Source organism: Xyrauchen texanus, chromosome 11, assembly GCF_025860055.1.
Source record: "Xyrauchen texanus isolate HMW12.3.18 chromosome 11, RBS_HiC_50CHRs, whole genome shotgun sequence".
Lineage (NCBI taxonomy): Eukaryota > Metazoa > Chordata > Actinopteri > Cypriniformes > Catostomidae > Xyrauchen > Xyrauchen texanus.
Window position 1 is genome coordinate 47,229,672 of NC_068286.1, and position 22,361 is coordinate 47,252,032.

Genomic DNA, 22,361 nt, shown 5'->3' on the forward strand with positions numbered 1-22,361 from the left:
AACATGATGTGTTGCAATAAAGATATGAACATGTTGAACATGCAAAGACCATAACAACAATTAATCTTTTTTTATCTTTCCTTATCTTGGGATATAATAAGATGGACAATGCAAAGTTCTTATTTTATTGCGCTACTGAGAGATTAGGGATGAGGAATGATGAAATTAGTGATTATCAATCCTCGGGTCTTTAGATCTGTAAATGTGTACACATGAAATCAGATTCTGATATCCCTTCTTTTTGTTATGGTTGTTGGTTAATCTCAGATGGAACTTCTTTAATGTGAATGTGCAGCATATTGCTTGATTGGCCTTGACCTCTATTATAGATCTATATTAAATGTTAAACATACTTTAGTACCAAACATGCCAATACAGTTTTCTAATATATAATACTGTAAATCCAAACACAGCTGTACTCAGTTTGGTGGCTTTTTCATTTAAAGGGACGGTTCACCCAAAAATAAAAAAATTCTCTCATCATTTGCTCACCCTCATGCCATTCCAGATGTGTGTGACTTTCTTTCTTCTGCAGAAAATGTATACATTTTTAGAAGAATATTTCAGCTCTGTCGGTCCATACAATGCAAGTGGATGGTGACCAGAACTTTGACGCTCCAGAAAGCACATAAATGCAGCATAAAAGTAATCCATAAGACTCCAGAGGTTTAATCCATGTCTTCAGAAGTGATCTGATAGGTGTGGGTGAGAAACAGATCACTTTCACATTCTTCTTCTTCTGTTTTTGGTGATTCAAATTCTTCATGCATATCACCTTGTATTGGTTAATGAGAAGTACTTCAAGCAAAAGAGTACTTAAAAATGTATCTGTTTCTCACCCACACCGATCATATCACTTCTGAAGACATGGATTAAACCTCTGGAGTCTTATGGATTACTTTTATGCTGCCTTTATGTGCTTTCCGGAGCGTCAAAGTTCTGGTCACCATTCACTTGCATTGTATGGACCTACAGAGCTGAAATATTCTTCTAAAAATTGCATTTGTGTTCTACTAAAGAATGAAAGTCACACACATCTTGGACAGCATGAGGGTGAATAAATGATGAGAGAATTTACATTTTTGGGTGTACTGTCGCTTTAACATCTGAGACAGTGTAGGCAATAACAGTATTTCACACTTAATAAGTATTTACCTTTTTATAATCTGAAGATTAAAATCAAAAGGCAGCAGACTGTTGTTCATCTGTAACCCAACAGTCCTTTCAAAAGTTTCCACATGTTTACAACGTGCAGTTTAGAACAGATGAAGTCTAATATGCTGGTAAAACGTACATTTTACAAGTGTTTGTGTAGATACGCCATTCAAAGATTCCCAGCACTTTTTTCCTCATAAACCACAGCCACTGTAACAGACACACCCTACACAGTTTAAACAGCTATATTTAAACAAAGAACAACAGAGCAACTACTGACATGTGGGCATTTGACTATCCCATACAAGAGAGCACTTGTTCCCATTGAATGACTTGAAGCCTCATCTCTTTTGCACAATCAATGGAAGAGTGATGCATGATGGGGTGTGTAATGCATAGCCTGAAGGGAGGGTGAGATTTATACTCTGCGAGCTTTACTCGGCCACATAAGCATAAAGATAATACTCAGATAAGACATCATGTTGTCACTCGTAACGGTATAAAAGGAAGACAAGGTGCTAAGTTAGGCCAACGTTAGGATCAGAGCAATCTGTCATCATGACCTTCAATGGCACATGGAAAGTGGATCGCAATGAGAACTATGAGAAGTTCTTGGAACAAATGGGTAAGAGTGATTTGGGTGGTATAGCAGAGTGAAGATAGTCGTGTCTGAATGTATACAGATACAACATTCTTCACACTGATGAGCGATGTCATTATTTATATATATATATATATATACTGTGTGTGTGTGTGTGTGCTGGATGTCAACAACAGGCATCAACATGGTAAAGAGGAAACTGGCATCTCATGACAACCTGAAGATCACCTTGGAGCAGAACGGAGATAAGTTCGTAGTGAAGGAAGTCAGCTCTTTTCGCTCGGTGGACATCGAATTTACACTAGGAGTCACCTTCGAGTATGCAATGGCAGATGGCACTGATCTCTCAGTAAGCATGTCTAATTTCAAGGGAAATCAAGCTTGTAATTTGGAAGTGCAGAGTTTGGTTCAAGAATGAGGGCCATATAAACATCACAACATACTGAAATACTCATACAGCTGTTTATTTCCTCTCAGTACATATACAGCTCAGAGACCACTGCAAAATGATCGGTTACTCTGGATTTATTGTTTATAGGTGTGTGTTTGAGTAAAATGAACATTTGTGTTTTATTCTATAAAGTACTGATGACATTTCTGCCAAATTCCAAATAAAAATATTGTCATTTTAAGCATTTATTGCATAAAACGACAACTGCTCAAAATAATTGATGTGTTTTCAGACCTCCAATAATGCAAAGAAAACACGTTCATATTCATTTATAAACAACACAATATTAATATTTTAACTTCTAGTTCAGAAATCAATATTTGCTGGAATAATCCTGATTTTCAATCACAGCTTTCATGCGTCTTGGCATGTCTTTCACATTGCTGTTGGGTGACTTTATGCCACTCCTTTATGCCACTCCTTTATGCCACTCCTGGTGCAAAAATTCAAGCATCTCGGCTTCACGTCATATTCCAGAGGTTTCCAATGGGGTTCAGGTCTGGAGATTGGGCTGGCCATGACAGGGTTTAGATCCGGTGGTCCTCCATGCACACATTGATTGACCCGTCTGTGTGGCATGGAGCATTGTCCTGCTGGAGAACCCAATCCTCAGAGTTGGGGAACATTGTCAGAACAGAAGGAAGCAAGTTTTCTTCCAGGATAACCTTGTACGTGACTTGATTCATGCGTCCATATCAAAGATGAATCTGCCCGATTCCAGCCTTGCTGAAGCACCCAGAGATCATCACCGATCCTCCACCAAATTTCACAGTGTGTGAGAGACACGGTGGCTTGAACGGCTCTTCAGGTCTCCATCGAACTATTAGATGAGCCGGTGGAGGATCGGTGATGATCTGTGGGTGCTTCAGCAAGGCTGGAATCGGGCAGATGTGCATGGAGGACCACCGGATCTAAACCCTGTCATGGCCAGCCCAATCTCCAGACCTGAACCCCATTGGAAACCTCTGGAATATGACGTGAAGCCGAGATGCTTGAATTTTTGCACCAGGAGTGGCATAAAGGAGTGGCATAAAGGAGTGGCATAAAGTCACCCAGCAGCAATGTGAAAGACATGCCAACACGCATGAAAGCTGTGATTGAAAATCAGGATTATTCCAGCAAATATTGACTTCTGAAGTTAAAATATTAATATTGTGTTGTTTATAAATGAATATGAACGTGTTTTCTTTGCATTATTCAAGGTCTAAAAACACACCAATTTTTTGGTTATTTTGAGCAGTTGTCATTTTATGCAAATAAATGCTCAAAATGACAATATTTATATTTGAAATTTGGCAGAAATGTCATCAGTACTTGATAGAATAAAACAAACATGTTCATTTTACTCAAAAACACACTTATAAACAATAAATCCAGAGAAACTGATCATTTAGCAGTTTGTTCCAGAGCTGCATCTGTTGTTTCATGTAGAATCAAAAATTTGCGCCTTTCTGATGTGAGTGAAACCAACAAATGTTTACAAGCAGAATATGTACCTTGCATAACAGTCTTGCCCCACCTTGAGCAAACACTACACAAGCCTCCTAAGAAAACCACTAGAGTACATATGTCTAGTCCCCGCCACTGCTCAGTTCAAAGTAAGCTTGACCTTTGACTTTCTGAACGCAGGGATCCTGGGTCATGGAGGGTGATACGCTGAAGGGAACCTTCAATCGCAAGGACAATGGAAAGGTGCTGGTAACAACCAGGAAGGTTATTGGTGATGAACTTGTACAGGTAAATATGCTACATATGCCACAACAAACACACTCTTCGACTCAGAACAGATTTCAGTAGACTAGGAGGTCAAATGATGATGATGATGATGATGATGATGATGATGATGATGCATCCATGCAAAGACTCCTAATCCTCGGATGAAGCTTGTGTTGTCTCACTTTTCCCATCTTTTCATTTTCCCACAGAGCTATAGCTATGAAGGTGTTGACGCCAAGAGGATTTTCAAGAGGGGTTAAAATATCATCAGTATACACACAATCCAAAATGATAACTGTAGTGGTACGATGTGCTCAGAGCTTTAAACATGAGCATTAAACCCGAGTACAAGTATATTACTTGATGTTAACAACTGGCAGCACTAGATTGAAAGCTTGCATAGAATGCATGTAAACATGTCTCATTTGCACTGTGCATTTCGATATCTAAGATAATAAAGTCATTTTTACAACTGTTGTGAACACTTTGTTGATCATATGATGAGTGTGTTGTGTTCCGCTCCTGCTGTATGATTTAATGTACGACTTACTTATTATTTACAGTTTTTTTTTTTTTAAATATGCAAACCCAAAAATAAACCAGCAAGCAAATAAATCACTTTAACGCTTGAACATTTGAAGTTTATTAAACAAAGAATAAAAATAATGCATAGACATTTCCAAAAATATATAGTTGATATCATTTTACATTATTCCACTACTTTGAATCATCATGTCAATATTTTGCATGAAAAATCGCAGGAAGGCACTGCACAAACAACCTCTAGGGAGTACAAAGGTACATTTGCAATGAAATGAAAGCCAAGGACACAATCACTATGTTTGTCTTTAAATCTCAGTCGACAGCATTTGTGGCATAATGTTGATTACCACAAAAATGTATTCTGAGTCGCCCCTCCTTTCTTTAAAAAAAGCACAAATGTGTGTTCCAGTGAGACACTTACAATGGAAGTCAATGGGAGAAATGTTTGGAGGGTTTAAAAGGCAGAAATGTGACGCTTATAATTTAATAAAAGCACTTACTTTAATTCTTCGAGTATTATTTCAGCTGTAAAGTTGCTTAAATTGTCATTTTTAGTCATTTTAGGGTTTGCTGACATTACATCATCATGGTAACAATGTTATAAAATTGTCTATAACTTTCCACAGATGTGGTCAGTGCGTGATTTAATGACAGTAACACACATATTGTTTATGTGTTGTGTCTATACTTCTGAATCAGTGAGTATTTTAATGTTTACTGATTAAACCCCATTGATTGCATTGGAAGTGTCTCACTGGAATCTTCTTTAAAAAATTGTATTGGTAATCAACATTATGCCACAAATGCTGTCGATTGAGCTTCACTTGTATTGAACCCGGAATATTCCTTTAAGACTTGGAAAATGTCATTATTATTCATATATATTTTTTTTTACAACTGAAGAAATTCAATATTCAGCTTAAAATGGTCATTCATGTTCACAAGCAAATAAAGATTCAAGCCAAAGTGCATTCTGCCCTCCTGTGGATGTCTGAAGCGTCACACCGCAGGCCCACGTCACCGGTGGTCACGCCGCTGCCTTTAGATGAAACGGTCTTTATGATTATGAGAACACATTCACATTTTAAGAAAAGGGTTTAATTGGAAACAATGTATCACAGTTAGGAAGAGGACACTTATTTAGCATAGCTATAATGAATTCGACGACTGTTGAAATAACTTATTTTGAATATTATGGTAGTACAAAAATGATCAATACTACACTGTAAAAAATGTCCGAAATATTAACAGTAAAAAACTGCGAAAATGCTACAGTAAAAAATAAAATGTTAATTGGTAAATGGGCAGTTACCTTAAAATATACGGTAATTTTTTTAGATGTAAAATGTATGATTTTCCTGTATAATTAATGTTTAACAAGAGAGAAGGCCTACTTTTTACAGTAAACTATTGTAAAATTACAGTAAGAAAAATAAACAATAATTGGGCATTCCCAGAATTCCCTGCATGACCATCATATTTCATTATATTTCATGGGAATCGTTATGCTTCTTGTTATTTTTAATATCAGTTATGCACATTGTTGTGTTCTGTGTTATATTTAAAGTAGTTTAGTTCATGTTTACTGTATTATTTACATTTTTACTGTATTATTTAAATGTGTTACCCTGATGGTGTTTAGTGTTTGTGTCCCGACATGTTTATTGATCATTGCTCCTGGACGGGACACTAATGATGAACATCATGACATCACGTGACCTTCTGCTATTACTACAGTGATTAACAATACATTATAAAGTGAAAAACTGATTTAACAGTTCCAGAAGTTTAATATCAAGTTTATTATTTAACACTATAAACAATGGTAATGCACTGTAAAATATACAGGCATCACAATGACATCCCATAAAGCCTGAAATGTGGTTACCGTATCTTTTAAAGTGAATTTCTGGCAACCACAGCTGCCAGTTTTTTTACCGTTAATTTAACAGGATTTTTTTTACAGTGTAGATTTAGCTGTTTTTTTTATTCAGAATATTTAGTGAGAATTACAATGTTTCAAACAAGAGAAGAACTTACCATAACCTTCACAAATATCCGTGTTCATCCAGCCCTTTTGAAACGACAGGATGCCATTTTGCAGTGGGCTTATTGCTGCTATTGCCTGTAAAGGTTAGTTTAGTTAAGTTAGTTAAGCATTTTCATACACAGCAGATGACAGTACACTGCCACAGCTATCTAATGCAACAGAATATCAGTTCTCAAGTGATGTTCAGTAATGTTGAACCTTTGTCAAGAATTGTCACTGAAGCGTTAACAATTTAAGTCATTGGTGTAGGGCTCAAACTACAACCCCAACAGGTTGGTACTAGCCGCACAATGAACAAGACTTTCCTTAATAATCTCGTTTTATAGAATGAACGTTAATATAACTGCAGATTTGCAAATTGAGTTTTACTTGCCGTGTTCTATGTTTCACCGGGTTATGCATAGATGTCCTGGGGTGTAGATTCGGGGTCAATCAAAACAAGCAAGTGCAACCCCCCATTATTTATACCATGATCAATGGAAACATGTAAGTGCCAATCGCTGATGTTATACATGCTCATTTGGGAATGAGGAATGACACACTTTAATCCATAGCATGCTCTTCTCAATACCTCTATCACACCTGGAGTCGCCAGTTTGAATCCAGGGTGTGCTGAGTGACTCCAGCCAGGTCTCCTTAGCAACCAAATTGGCCCGGTTGCTAGGGAGGGTAGAGTCACATGGGGTAACCTCCTCGTGGTCGCTATAATGTGGTTCTCGCTCTCGGTGGGACACGTGATGAGTTGTGCGTGGATGCCGCGGAGAATAGCGTGAAGCCTCCGTACGCGGTACATCTCCATGGTAACGCGCTCAACAAGCCACGTGAAAAGATGCGCGGATTGGCGGTCACTACGCCATCACAAGGACTTAGAGCACATTGGGAATTCCAAATTGGGGAGAAAATGGGAGAAATAATAAATGGCACTAGCGTAAAGAAGGTAAAAAGGCAAACGCTTGTCAGAGTAATGGAGGCGGGGCAACAGTTGCTAAGACATGATTGGTTAGAAACGCTTTTAAGGCGGGGCTTAGAGAAGGGTCAGTTGTGCTTTTTACTCACTTTCACACAAATCACGAGTACAGCTGCTGATTATGACTTTATAAACACGTATTTTTCACTTTTATTACTCACACACTGCTATGTTGTGATATCGAGACACCTTTAGTGTAACACATCATTTGAAAAATTATCAATTTTCACTGTTGTATTACCCCTAATAGAGGGCACACGTATACTGTAAAAGTACCTCTGAAAATGTACTAAATGGTATTTTCCAATACATAAGGGCCAGCATAACACATTCAATGTTTTTTTCTACAATATTGCGTTTATTTAAATTTTCTAGATTGTAGAAATGATAAAAAAAAATGACACTGAAAAATGCAGCTTTTTTACTTTTGGATGGAGTTAATACAGTCTCAATAAAGACTCAAGCCAGACTTTATATACAAAGTTGCATGTCCTCAGTACTGGCAGGGACCTTCTTTTCAATATTTTTCAACAACATTTTTACAGACTCAATCATTGCTCCATTCCCCAACCTCTTAAATGTTTGTAAAACCTTTTTGAGGGTTACAGACCCACCTATATTTACATACTTATTCATACATCTTCGGCTTTGGGGGGTAACTCACCTGATAGCATGTTGAGACCGTGGTTCAAGCCCAGCCAAGCATGCAACTAACACATGACACCAAAGTGTCATAGATGCTAAACATAATTATGTGGTTGCTACAGAACATTTTCTTTTAATGTTGCATTTGCTTTTAGGACACTTTCCGTTAGGTTTACTTGTTGGTGAAGGGTAAGGATGTCTGTTTTGTTCACCTCTCATTTGATATTAGATCACTATTGGTTAGGTACAGGGTAAAGATTTAGGTTCAGTAGTACTTTTTACTCATTAAAGCCTCAATCTAACATTGTCCTTTAAAAGCTAGTGTGATTATGATACCATTTCACTCGCTTTTAGCGCCCCTCGCTGGACATTTCACTGGGAAACTGCAGCCAAATGTGTTACAATACACGTCATTTCATTTAGCAAACATGCTGCCATGGACACGTAATTTTCATGAGACCAGACCAATCCTTCTTTGCTTAAAATACATAAATCCCTAAAACCTGAACAGCCATGGCCAGAAGTATTGGCAGTGACATAAATGTTGTGTTTCACAACGTTTTCTGCTTCAGTTGTTGTGGTGTTGATTCACATTGTTTCTATATTACTGTGCAGAGTGATCAGATGCATTTTAAATAATTGCAAAAAGCTTCATTGGCTTTCACTGTTTTTTTGGCCCTGGCACAAAATGACCAGCTAACAGAATTTCACTAATTATATCAGCTGCACCTGGGAAAGTGTGAACGAGTACTAGTCAGGTGACATCACTCGATCATTCTGATTGGATTATAAGAGCAGACTGATGCTATAAAAGGAGGGAAGAAGTGCTTCCAAACATTGTGTTCTTGTTAGCGACGGTTACCTCTAAAGACAGACGTGCAGCCATCATCGCTTTGCATCAAAATGGCCTCACATGCAAGGAAATTGCTGCAAAGAATATTGCACCTGAAAGAACCATTTACCGGATCATCAAGAACTTCAAGGAAAGAGGTTCAACTGCAGTGAAGAAGGCTTCAGGACGTCCCAGATTGTCCAGCAGGTGCCAGGACCATCTCCTCCTGAGGAGTCAGATACAGAATCGTGTCACCACCAGTGCAGAGCTCAATATTGGCCGCAGATTGATGTGAGCACATCTGCACGCACAGTGAGGCGAAGAGTTTTGGGCAATGGCCTGGTGTCAAGAAGGGCAGCGAGAAGCCACTTCTCTCCAAGAAAAACATCAAGGACAGACTGAAATTCTGCAGGAAGTACAAGGATTGGACAGCAGAAGACTGGTGCAAAGTTATTTCCCCTTCCGACTGTTTGGGACATCTGGGAAATCGATAGTCTGGAGAAGAAGAGGTGAACGCTACCATGAGTCCTGTGCCAACAGTGAAGCATCCTGAGACCATCCATGTGTGGGGTTGCTTTTCATTACAGGGAGTGGGCTCGCTCACAATCCTGCCCAAAAACACGGCCATGAATAAAGAATGCTATCAAAACGTCCTGCAAGAGCAACTTCTCCCAACGACCCAGGAGCAATTTGGTGATGATCCATGCATTTTCCAGCATGATGGAGCACCATGTCACAAGGGCAAGAGTGATAATGAAGTGGCTCGGAGATCATTACATTGAAATTTTGGATCCGTGGCCAGGCAACGCCACGGATCTTAATCCCATAGGGAACATGTGGTCAATCCTCAAAAGGCGAGTGGACAAGCAGAAGCTCACAAACTCCGAGCACGAATAAGGCAAAAATGGATCTCCATCAGTCAGGATTGGTCCCAGAAGCTGATATCCAGCATGAGCGAATTGAAGAGGTTATGAATGTTATTGAGTGTTTTTTGCCAATAAAAGCCTTTAAAACTCATGAAATGCTTATCATTGTTTTCCAGTATACCATAGAAACATGTGAAAAAATTATCTGCAAATACTGAAGCAGCAAACTTTGCAAAACACAACATTTCTGTCACTGCCAATACTTTTGGCCATGGCTGTAGGTCGATAAATCAATGAATAAATGAACAGCTCAGTTAATGTTTAACATACCAGAGTCAGGCTTATTTTTGGCACGCTCAGATTGTTTCTCAATGCGGATCAAGTGTCCTGTGTCTCTCCCATCTCTAACGGCTCCTCTCGGCTCAGGCAGGGAGAGGACCAGCGGCCTCTGGTGGTGATATTTTAGTCTGTACGTGTCTGTCATACAATTATCCACAGAGAAATAAGTGGTCAGTGCCACTCCAGATCCTGAAGACACTGCGGTAGATGGCTTATCCCAACCACAAGATCTTTCTCCAGGCTCACTGGACGCCTGATCCCCTCTCTCCTGGTCAAAACCTGATTTTGAAATCGCATCTGCTGAGCTTGGGCACGTGCCATTGACTTCCACCCGTCTGCATACTGCAGTAGTGTGTGATGAGGGAACGCCACGACTGGATGTTCTGCAACTCGTCTGTGACAGCTCCTGTAAGATTCTAGGACGGAAGGGCGGAGTCTTGATCTCAATTGGCCGTTGTGCATATTTGGAGTGAGCTGGCATCGATGTAGCTATGGCTGACTCTTCCCTTGGCTGCAAGGGGTAACTAGAGCGATTCAGACCAGATGATTCACGTGGAGGGGCTTCACTGGTGCTGGAACGGTAAGCGCTATCTTCCTGCTCTGAAAGAGGGTTGGTGAGTTCATCAGAACTGTTACACTCTGAACTGCTTATCCTGCCCAGACGGTGCAGTACGGGGCTTTCTGGGTTGTGGTGCCATCGCATAGAAACTTCCTGTTGCTCTGCTTGAAGTTCAGTGGGTGACGGGTCCTTCTCTGTGCCTATCCCTTTCCTGGAGCCACAGGACGAATATCTAAGCTTCCTTCTGTGAAACACAAATGCTCTTATTTAGCGGTTAGATATTTCAACATATGTAGAAGTTATTTTCTTATTATCTTTCCTTCAAAATTCTCTTCTCATCGACCATAAATGCACTTACAACGGAAGTCTAAGGGACAAGTATCGTACGCTTGCGTTCCTTTTGGAGGTGGATAACTCACAACACAATTTTTGTTTGTTTCTACAGAGTTGAAACCATTTTTCTGTGGTAATCAACATTGTAGCAACATCGATTGTAGAGCTCAACTTGTATTTAACACATAGTATTACTTTAACCCTTAAATGCATACTTTGGGTCTTTAGAGACCCGGGACCTCATTCAACGCCTGTACCTCCATCCATTTTTTGGAGTTGTGCCGACACCCCTTTACTATTCCTCAATCTATCTCTTAAGAGTGTGACACAAAAATAGCACACAAAAAGAATGTATAGATTTTTATATATATATATATATATATATGTATATGGTTTTAGGTAACAAAAGTGCCTAGGCTCTTTAGAGACACAATGTATGTTTTTTTGCAGTTCCATAAATTATATATTATTAAGATAATTTCATATCTGTTTATGTTTACTATCACAGGATTTGTATTTCTTTGTTTATTACAAGATAAAGGAGTACTATATGCATACATATATATTAGGGCTGTCAAACGATTAAAATATTTAAATCGCAATTAATCACAGTTTTTTTTTTAGTTAATCGCGATTAATCACAATATCTTTATAAACATGAGTGGACAAAATATGCTATACACAATTCAAATGATGTAAAATATGGTAGTTGTATGTGTATCATGACAGGATTGGTTTTATAGAGTTATGACAGACATGATCTTTCCAGGAGCGTAGTGGAATATATAGCTCCGGTCATGTGACTATTTGCACCACTCATGCAGAAAAGAAGAAAACATTTACAATTGACAACTGAATTGACAAAAAAAGTTAAAAAAATTGATTAAAAACTCCTTTTAGACCCGAGTCACAATTGTAACCGGTGGGATTAAATTTGGCTAATGACAGTATAGATTACCTGCAGGGTTCTGGAAATGTCTTCTGCATTTGCTAGTGCACTATCAAACAGAGACTGTGACAGAACCTTGTAGACAGGTGCAGGGTTCCCGTTCAGCGGTAATCAGTCCCGCCGCTCCCTATACACATATTACGCAGTCTGCGTAAGGCACAAACGCCCCAGAAACTCCACTGGCTGTCTTTACTGGCATGTTATACGTCGATCAAGCACCCGGTAACAGTTGCGGAACACAGGCCTTGCACTCACACTTTTACTTTGCGCTCGAAACGCACCTTGCAACTTCCGTAGCGTGCCGCAAGGCTGTCTTGCAGCTGCAATCATTTTACAAAGTTCCGAGCTCTATCTGAGCTTTCCGTGCACGTTCTACTGCTGTACTACATTGATAAAACACTTGGCGCAGGAATCAGCATAATGTCTCCCAACATTTTCCCGACGGTCAATGTGTCATTAGCAGCGTTTGCGCAAATTGACTCGCATCTCATGAAGTACGGTTTATTCCGAGGGTCACATTACGCGTTAACGGCGTTAAAAAAAAATGTGTGCCGTCAAACGAATTTACCGTTAACGAGTTATTAACGCGTTAACTTCGACAGCACTAATATACTGTATATACTGTATATACTATATCACGTTGACTTTCTGTGTAACAATGAATTACCAATAACAGTGAATTATGAGTTTTCCATCTGCGTGTACACGAAAAAACAACGTTGAAGTAAACTATAGCAAGTTTAACACATGAACAGTATTATATGATTATTGTTATTTAGGTGTACTACTGAAATAATGTAAGTTGTCCGTCTATTTCGACACAATAAGTGCCTGTGAAAATACATTTTTGATAGATAGAAGTGCCGGGGGTCTCTAAAAGAGTGTTTGGGGACATTTCCGTGCATTTAAGGGTTAGGACAGGACTGTTCAACTTCATCGGCGAGTGGGCCAAACGGAAAAAATCTTTGGCCATGTGGGCCAAGCCAGAATATTTTGAACAGCCCCTTAGACAACTGACAACCTCACAGGGGCCAATGACAATTTCAGATGGGCCGGATTTGCCCGTGGGCCGCCAGCTGAACAGACCAGCCATCTTTGATCACCAGAGATATGCAGAGAACTGGAATGCTCTTAGAAATAACACATTTTTCGTGACATATGTTGCTGTAATGAAGCCTCAAATACCTTAAACTCGGGCTGCCTTTCGTGAGATGTTCTGAGTTCTTTCCCTGAATTTTAACCAGATGTTTACCTGAAGGAAAACAGGAAGCAACAAAAGAAGCATATGCACAATAATGACTGTCTGATATTGAAATGATGAATGTAAAAAACAAACAGAAAAGCCCAATATTTGTGTTTTTGCACCTCTTGGGTGTGCAGTGACATAAGAACTGCTGAAATCCCCCACAGCTGGATCACAGCAGGCACAGACACGCTCACTAGGACACATCCTACTCACTTATTTATAAATAGACATTCGATTTATCTCTTTCCTGTCGCCCTGCTGAGCTTTACGTGAGGAGAAAGCCACATGATACAGCACGCTACGTCTAAGATTTAGGCTTTAGTGAGCCTATAGAAAACACTTTAACCCTCACTGGCCTCCTGTCTTTCTCTTCTAAATGTGTGCCCACTACTTAAGCTTCTTGTATGTTTCCTTGTATGTTTGCTAAGAAGGGCTTTAAAATGCCATGACTTCTGGGAAACTGAGGTGGTTCATCATGGGGTGATTTTGCAAGTCATGTCTGATTAAGCAAAATCACTGCAGCTGTAGGCGTTGCTTTATCTCTTTCTCGTCCTCCAGCATCCCTATGTTTCATTATAATGCATCACTCTTTAGTGGGGTGAAGTATTTAACATTTTAAGCTGCATTTGTCTCTTTTCACTGCATAGGAGGAGAGAGAGAGAGAGAGAGAGAGAGAGAGAGAGAGAGAGAGAGAGAGAGAGGGGAGGGTTCCTCTGTTTTTTGGCTGGCCACCATGTGCTGTGGAATTAGTCAGAATTATGGTTGCACAAAATGACACAAAGTATTGATGGATAAAACAGTCTTTTAGAGAGATGCAAAGCCTGTCAGCTCTGCTGCACTGTTTACTGTTTTAAGTTCGATGGAGATTTGTTTCATTTGTAGCTTGACCTATGACACCCCTTTGTGCACATGCGACACCAACCTGACATTTTCCAAAGCACTCGTTGTTTTTTGGGCTTTTCAGGAAAGTCAGGACAGGAAATTTCAGGAAGAAAGAGGGGGAATGGATCCCTTGGGGGATCTCCTCAATGGCTCAACATATCTAAAGCATCTGCGCTAACCATTTACATTTACATTTATGCATTTGGCAGATGCTTTTATCCAAAGTGACTTACAGAGCACTTATTACAGGGACAATCCCCCCGGAGCAACCTGGAGTTAAGTGTCTTACTCAAGGACACAATGGTGGTGACTGTGGGGATCAAACCAGCAACCTTCTGAGTACTAATGTATTATACAGAGCACTTATTACAGGGACAATCCCCCCGGAGCAACCTGGAGTTAAGTGTCTTACTCAAGGACACAATGGTGGTGACTGTGGGGATCGAACCAGCAACCTTCTGATTATCAGTTAAGTGATTTAGCCCACTATGCCGCCACTACCTTAACCATGGTCAAGGTTACAACAAAATGGTTGGTTTTTACAGTTTTTAGATTGAAACATCTTTCCACATTCGTCACATTGGTAAAAAGATTGGGCATCATTCATGAAACACGTGCAGAATTAATTTTTGTGTAAATTGTTCGTAAAGCCGTTCTGACGTACATTTTCGGATTCACGAAATTGTACTTATTTTTACACAATAAAGCACAACAGTGCCCCGCCCATTTCAGCATCTGGGTTCCAGACGTATTTTCCCCATTCACTTTTACTTCCTCTAGATAATCAAGTTTGATCGTCTTCTCGGTGCTCCGCCAAGGCCCGCGAGGAGCCCCGGTGGGGCCGATCCGAGGACCTCACTAAACCATCCAATCTGTAGTAGCGACGGGCGGTGTGTACAAAGGGCAGGGACTTAATCAAAGCGAACTTATGACCCACGTTTACTGGGAATTTCTCGTTGATGGGAAATATTTTCAATCCCCAGTCCCGACCACGAGTGGGGTTCAGCGGGTTACCCGCGCCTCTCGGCTCAGGGTAGACACACGCTGATCCACCCATTGTGGCGCGCGTGCAGCCCCGGACATCTAAGGGCATCGCAGACCTTTTATTGCTCCATCTCGCGTGACTGAACGGCACTTGTCCCGCTAAGAATTTGGACACCGACCGCACGGGGCCGTATAACTATTTAGCATGCCAGAGTCTCGTTCGTTATCGGAATTAACCGGACAAATCGCTCCATGCACCACCACCCACAGAATCGAGAAAGAGCTATCAATCTGTCAATCATTTCCATGTCCTGGGGCATTTTGAGGCATAAAAGTATTTGAAACTACGACGAAAAGACAAAAGTACAAGGCTGTGTACTTACCGTCTTTCATGAGGGCACAAGCTACAATCCCATGAGGCATTGCAAAATATGTAATTGAATATAAAACGATGGGAAACTGTTGATTTTAGGTTGTTGATTATGAGAATAGAGTTATTAGTGGAGTGGTGGTGGCGTAGTGGGCTAAAGCACTTAACTGGTAATCAGAAGGTTGCTGGTTTGATCCCCACAGCCATCACCATTGTGTCCTTGAGTAAGACACTTAACTCCAGGTTGCTCCGGGGGGATTGTCCCTGTAATAAGATCACTGTAAGTCACTTTGGATAAAAGCGTCTGCCAAATGCATAAATGTAAATGTAACATATTTTACGTTTATTGCTAAATATTCCGATATATATAATTCAATAATAGTTTAGGGGTAAAGGGAGACCGACTCTACATCACTAACAGTGCATCATGGAAGAGGACGGTCGCTCTCAGGTTATCTGCCGACTGTTCTCTGATTGGTGAAGCGTTCTCTGCTGGACCATGGGTAACGTAGATGTTTACCATAAATTCCACTCAACCAAATCAAACACGCTCTTTAAACAAGGATGCTGAAATAATGCAGATGGATTGCAATCTGCAAATAACCCTAAACTAATTCATATATTCACGAATGTTTCATGAATGAGGCCCATTTAACGTAACCAGAGATCAGAACCAGAGCTGTCCTTGCCATTGGGATGTGTTTATGGGTAGTACTCACTGTGGTACACTGGAGATCGCACTGCCTCCATTTTTGAGTCACCTTGATTATTATGACCATGATCCCTGAGGAAACAGAGCTCGTTCAATACCAATGCATCCCAAGTTAGAAAAATGGCACGTGTATCTTTGCTTGAAATTTCCTTCACCTGAGGTGCTGCGTGTCTTGATTTGGTCTGAGTTCTTTGCCTGTGAAGGTCTCCACACCTGGCGAGTCAGGATTGGTGGAGCCACTGCTTAACCTATCACTGCTCTCGTACCCCGACTCTGTCCTCTGGATCATCCAGTTTTCACTCCGCTGTGCTACATGAGCACCGCTTTTAGAGCTTGTCACCATCATCTGTCGATGAGACTCCTGGGAGCTTTGACTTTCCGTCTCCAACCGTGCATCATCCTCGTAAATTGTCATCAGACCTTTTTGTTTCTCCTTCATCAGCCCTCTCTCCTGGCCGAAGCGGCGGACGCATCGAGGACTCCCGCACTGTTGTTGCTGACGTCGTTCCAGTTCACTCAGCACGCTGTCTACGTTCAGAACTTCTCGCACTGGTCTCCATGAAGGCTTGGATTTACTACGTTCTGGGAGATTTGTGGACCCACGATGGGTCAGGCATGATGATTCCATGTGGCGGCTGGCACTGTTGGGCGTTCCGTGGATTGAACGAGAGTCCTGGAGAGATCCACGAGGGTGCGCTGAAGAATTCTCAGGTCTAGAGGCTCGTGAGGGCAGAGTTGTCTGCCTCTGGTCAGAATGAGACCTCAGAACATTCTCGGGGGGAGATGATGAACAAGGATATGTTAAATCTAAAAAAAAAAAGTTGGTTTTAACAAATGGTAAGGTTTTGACAAATTCTACCAAAACCCTATTCTACAAACAGTTGTTATAAGCCAAAAAATGAATTGAAACCAAATGAAATACATTTTTCAAAAGGTAAACACTGATTTTAAATATAGGAATAGATATACTGTACACAAGCTGCTGCAACCTCTTTCAATTCGGACAGCTGGTTTGCTGTTAATCTGGAGGCAGGGCTGGACTGGGATGAGAAATCGGCCCGGGGTTTGACATGGCAGCTGGCCCAAAACATGTCGAGCAGTGTGGGGTGGGGGGAGTTGATGGTGATCCGAATGTTGTGAGCGGGGGGGTTTACATAATGGGGCTTATCGTGCCCAATTCGGCACTTTTCGTGGCCGACCCATCCGGCTCGCTCGGTGACAGTCCGCCCATGATTGGCCCAAAATGCCCGGTATGCCAAATTACCAGTCCAGCCCTGTCTGGAGTTTAGCCAGTACAAATGATCTTTTTGTGTGTTAGTACTCCTTAGAAGCTCCGTCTGTCAGAGTAAGTGCACCTTCAACTGAAAATAGAGAAGATATGCTTTATCTGAGAGGTAGTCTCTTGTAGAGGTCGATCGGGGCGAAAATCAACTTCGATAGTGTCCAATAGTTATGTTTCTGAACGGCACCCTCTAGAGGTTAAATAAAAACAATCACTGACTCGTGACTAGGCTATTTATAGAGACAGTCACTTCAAAATTAATTAAAAACATCGACAGAGAAATGCCAAGGTATGGACTATGTATCCAATCATGGCTGGACTGGGAAGAGAAATCAGCCCAGGATGTTACATGGCAACTGGCCCAAAAGTTGTTGAGCGGGGTGTTTGTTATCCTTTTCTGCATATCGCAGCGCCGTTTTGTGGTACGTTCTGTATAACACTGCGGCTCATTTTAGCTTATCGTGGCCCATTCGGCCCGTTCTGCGGCCGACCCGCCGGCACGCTCAGTTCCCCCGATGGCCAGTCCACCCCTGATCCGACCCAAACTGCGTCGGCCAACTGGGAAAATAACCGGTATGCCAGATTACCAGTCCAACCCTGCATACAATACACGTTATTTTTATTGTCATGGTAAAATAAATCAGTAATTTAAGACAACCAAAGATGGTTCGATAATTAATTTATTAATAAGTAATCGCTGCACTGGAGAACTGCATTACCGACAAGGTGGAGAGGACATTAACATTAGCTGTTTGGAAACTGCTTACCTTTTCTCTTAAAACGCTGTTCTGAATTTTTTTAAAAAGTCACTTATGAATTTATGCAGATCCGTTGTTGTTTTTTGTCGTGGCTGAGGGGCGTCCAATTGAAGAGGTTTGTTTCAAAGTAAATTTATAAGTTAATTATCAGCAGCAGTAAATCAATCATTAATGCCAACTTTATGCTGCTTGAGTTTTTGCTTATGCTCGGCCGTTCTCTTGCTTCAGAAGACCAAGTGCTAGGAAATTACATTGAGTGAACGCCCTGCACAGGAACCGTTTTATAGTTTATGTTTTTGTTTTTCTTCCCAATGTGGAACAGCCAGTTCCCAAAGCGCTCCAAGTCCTCGTGGTGGCGTAGTGACTCGCCTCAATCCGGGTGGCGGAGGACGAATCTCAGTTGCCTCCGCATCTGAGACCGTCAATCCGTGCATCTTATCACGTGACTTGTTGAGCGCGTTACTGCGGAGACGTAGCGCATGTGGAGGCTTCACACTATTCTCCGCGGCATCCACGCACAACTCACCACACAACCCATTGAGAGAACCACTAATCACCACCACGAGGAGGTTACCCCATGTGACTCTACCTTTCCTAGCAACCGGGCCAATTTGGTTGCTAAGAAGATCTGGCTGGAGTCACTCAGCACACCCTGGATTCAAACTCGCGACTCCAGGTGTGATAGTCAGCGGCAATACTCGCTGAGATACCCAGACCCTGTTTTAAGGTTTTTTAACTATAAAGTTTCATTATTTTCAGATGGCAAAGGCTTTAAAGAAGATACCAGTGTGAGAGAAATGTATTAAAGTATCGCCATGGAAAGTAACACTTACTAAAGTTAAGCACTATTTTACACTGCACGGAACAGCTTGACTTTTTGGGGGTTTTCTATCTATGGCAAAAGATAGAGGAAAGCAGTGGGAGGAAAAGTTGCCATGGACTCGTCCATGATGGGGGATGGTACGTTTTGTTATGTTAACTCTGTACTCTGCTGGAAAGCTTCACTTTATTTAGTTGAGCAGCTACTGGAAAGCTTCAAAAACAACCAGGCCAATTTAACTGTTACACTTGTGTAAAATCACCATGAACAGCTGCTTTATGCAGCACAATGAGCTAGTAGCTAACAGCTAGCGCTTGTGCTATTGTTTATCGTTTTGTGTCACGTTTAAGATGATTTCATGGCAGTAGAGGCAGCGCAACTATGACGATCAGCCTATAATCCCGCCCACGGCACTAAACAGCAGTGGAAAAGCAAGCTAAGCTGGTAAAATTAAAGCGAGCAGAGTCGAGTCAACCGTAACGTGCAGTGAAAAAGTGCCATTATATAGTTAAAAAAGCTCTGATTAAGGGGACTGGGTATCTCAGCGAGTATCAACGCTGACTATCACCACTGGGGCCACGCGTTTGAATCCAGGGCGTGCTGAGTGACTCCAGTCAGGTCTCCTTAGCAACCAAATTGTCCCGGTTGCTAGGGAGGGTGGAGTCACATGGGGTAACCTCCTCGTGGTCGCTATAATGTGGTTCTCTCAATGGGGCGTGTGGTGAGTTGTGTGTGGATCGTGGAGAGTAGCATGAGTCTCCACATGCTGTGAGTCTCCGCGGTGTCATGCACAATGAGTCATGTGATCAGATGCGCCGATTGACGGTCTCAGAAGCGGAGGCAACTGAGACTCGTCCTCCGCCACACGGATTGAGGCGAGTAAACGCACCACCATGAGGACCTACTAAGTAGTGGGAATTGGGCGTTCCAAATTGGGAGAAAAGGAGATAAAATAAAAATTAAAAAAAAGCTCCAATTAAGAACATGTCAGGTTTTTATCACAACTGAATTAATTAGGAGCACTAAGACGTGGCTAATGCAATTTATTTATTAACTTGATTATATTGTCTTTGGACTCATTTAACAATAGCATTTAAAAACGATGAATAATATTTAGAGCTAATTCTGCCAAAGTGTCTGAGCTGATCAACATCACCAAATTGACTAATTAACACATTGTAATATACATAATATAAATACATGTGGATTCTATTCTAGCTCATTTCTGTTGTTGGTAATATTCTAGAAATGCATAATTTTATTGTACCTCGTCATTTCGGCAATCCTACAGCTGAACCACTGTGTAGTGCAAACCCACCTTACAGCACACACAAATGTTTTAAGATAGAGATGAAACGTATTTAATGAGAATATGAAGAATTACGCATGAAATAAACGTGTCATTCTCATTTATTTACAGTGTTTCATTGTATGGATGTGTTTTCTGTACATTTGTGTTGAAGAGAGTCTGATCTTTGGTAACTTCTTTCAGTCTCTCTCCTTTGCCCTCCTCCTCGGATAGAAAATTCTCTGAAAGACTCTCGAAACCTGGAATTCTCTGGAAGCACTTTAACTGGGACATTCAAAAGAAACATATCGATGGGATCAATACATGAGTTCTCACTCTCGTCATATGAATGGCTTTCAATGCAATTGCAGTAATGAGATGAACCGGCGAGAACTTACATCGACTGGCTGATGACGGCATTGTTGTTTTGTGGGATCCCTGATTTGTTTGTTGGGAACCAGGACTCCCGTCCCTCACGCTGTCAAGATTCTTACAGCCTGACAGATGAGCGTCTGTCACAGAGACACAGAAGGAGTCACAGCTAAACTCAAAGTTCTCTTTTTGTGGAAGCAAACTCAACAACACACTTCTGCAACATTGGTTAATGCCAGAATATTTGCATACATTTGAATAGTGTAAACTAAGCACAAGTATTCAATCTCTACATGGCAATAATGTGAAGACATACTTTTGCAGCGGTGGCATTTTTAAAGGAATAGTTCACCCAAAAATGGACATCATGACAGTGTTTGCTTCAGTCATATACAAAGGGAGACATTTGGCAGAATGTCCAATCTGCTCTTTTCAGCTGAGCTCAGAAAAAGCACAATAAAAAGTAGGGCATCCTTACAGTATGTGCTATATTCCTGAAGCCACAAAGTAACTATTCACTGCAAATCTTTCCCTGTGCCACAGCGCTGAAATCACATTCACACCAAGGCTGTTACATTACAATTGGAAGTTTGAATATCCATCAAATATGTGGCAAGCATTGACACAGACATTGAGGTCATTGTTTGTTGCGTCTTGCTCTCTTACCAGCGTCTCATAGTTCCCAAAGTCTTTATATGTAATTAAACATGTGCTAGACGAACGTCTTTGACCATTGTTAAAGTGAGTCTCGAGACCTGTCCTGTTTGAATAGTCCCCAGAGTCTGAGCCGAAATATGACTAGCATTGATACAACTGCATTTAACCAAAAACACAGTAGTATCGCCGCCGTGGCACAGGTATACAGCGCAACACTAAGTTAACATAGCACTGTATATTGGAGCTTTTCTTTAATCATTAAACCTATTATCTTATTTATTTCAAAGACAATTCCAAATAACGCAATTAATCGTGTGCCCGGACCTTAATTAGGAACATTCCTTATATCTGAGCAATTGAAGATTGGAGTACATCCTGTGTTCTCCGGGGGGCAGCTAGCGAAACACACTTACCGTCGGCAGACAACACGAGATGAGAACACGTGCTTGCGTTCAAACACAGCTTGATGGAGCACAAATCCAAACACTGGGATCTCAAGACATGGAAGCGCAGCGTAGTTCTAGCGGGAAGACTAGCAGCTGTACATCATCACATCATTGGCTGGGAAATTCCTTGCTAATCGTATGTAAGCCGTTGCTTTATAAGTCTGCTCACAATCATCACATTACTGTTTCAGAGTGCTAACACAGGCAACCTCCTCCACCCCACCACCACCAGTTAAGCCCTGTCTAAGGCAGGACATGACGGTTCCGTGTACAACTCCCTCGGACCGCCGGACGGGGCCTACGCCAAAGAGAGAGACATTACTTCCTGTTTTACATTTATCAAATAAATGGCATCTCAAACTTCACTCAAGCCTGCGTGTCTTCCTGACAGAAGTGTTTTTACCAAGTTTGAAACCAAGTTAATTTCACTTGACACATCCCAAAAAGGGTGTCAATGACGCGTCAAGCCCAGGGCTGGATTGGTAATCTGGCAAACCGGCATTTTCCCGGTGGGCCGACGCACTTTGGGGGCGATCAG

General features: G+C 41.3%; 2 protein-coding genes across 4 annotated transcripts in view; one reads left to right on the plus strand and one right to left on the minus strand.

Moving 5' to 3' along the window:
- The first annotated feature begins 1,588 nt into the window (after nucleotides 1-1,588).
- On the plus strand, nucleotides 1,589-4,421 carry fabp2 (fatty acid binding protein 2, intestinal). Its single transcript, XM_052137353.1, has 4 exons — nucleotides 1,589-1,780; nucleotides 1,933-2,105; nucleotides 3,837-3,944; nucleotides 4,133-4,421. The coding sequence occupies exons 1-4, from the start codon at nucleotides 1,714-1,716 to the stop codon at nucleotides 4,181-4,183; spliced, it is 399 nt and encodes a 132-aa protein (XP_051993313.1). The 5' UTR covers nucleotides 1,589-1,713; the 3' UTR covers nucleotides 4,184-4,421.
- A 132-nt stretch (nucleotides 4,422-4,553) lies between these two features.
- The window catches only part of usp53b (ubiquitin specific peptidase 53b), a 35,468-nt gene continuing 17,660 nt past the window's right edge, over nucleotides 4,554-22,361 (minus strand). For 2 of the 3 annotated variants that reach the window (XM_052137280.1, XM_052137278.1), the window contains exons 11-18: nucleotides 20,747-20,860; nucleotides 20,511-20,633; nucleotides 16,356-17,007; nucleotides 16,208-16,272; nucleotides 13,192-13,258; nucleotides 10,157-10,968; nucleotides 6,507-6,591; nucleotides 4,554-5,505 (exon numbers count right to left, since the gene is read on the minus strand). In XM_052137280.1, the coding sequence (XP_051993240.1) occupies nucleotides 6,515-6,591; nucleotides 10,157-10,968; nucleotides 13,192-13,258; nucleotides 16,208-16,272; nucleotides 16,356-17,007; nucleotides 20,511-20,633; nucleotides 20,747-20,860 (1,910 nt within the window). In that variant the 3' untranslated portion in view covers nucleotides 4,554-5,505; nucleotides 6,507-6,514. Of the gene's footprint in view, nucleotides 5,522-6,506; nucleotides 6,592-10,156; nucleotides 10,969-13,191; nucleotides 13,259-16,207; nucleotides 16,273-16,355; nucleotides 17,008-20,510; nucleotides 20,634-20,746; nucleotides 20,861-22,361 lie in introns of all 3 variants that reach the window. The other variant, XM_052137279.1, reaches the window with a different exon arrangement.

What these genes read in the sequence shown, in the direction of transcription:
- fabp2 (XM_052137353.1), top strand. Translation starts at nt 1,714, where the DNA reads ATGACCTTCAATGGCACATGGAAAGTGGATCGCAATGAGAACTATGAG. An exon ending in GAAGTTCTTGGAACAAATGG is followed by an intron (nt 1,781 to 1,932) that starts GTAAGAGTGATT and finishes TGTCAACAACAG; the next exon opens with GCATCAACATGGTAAAGAGG. An exon ending in CAGATGGCACTGATCTCTCA is followed by an intron (nt 2,106 to 3,836) that starts GTAAGCATGTCT and finishes TTCTGAACGCAG; the next exon opens with GGATCCTGGGTCATGGAGGG.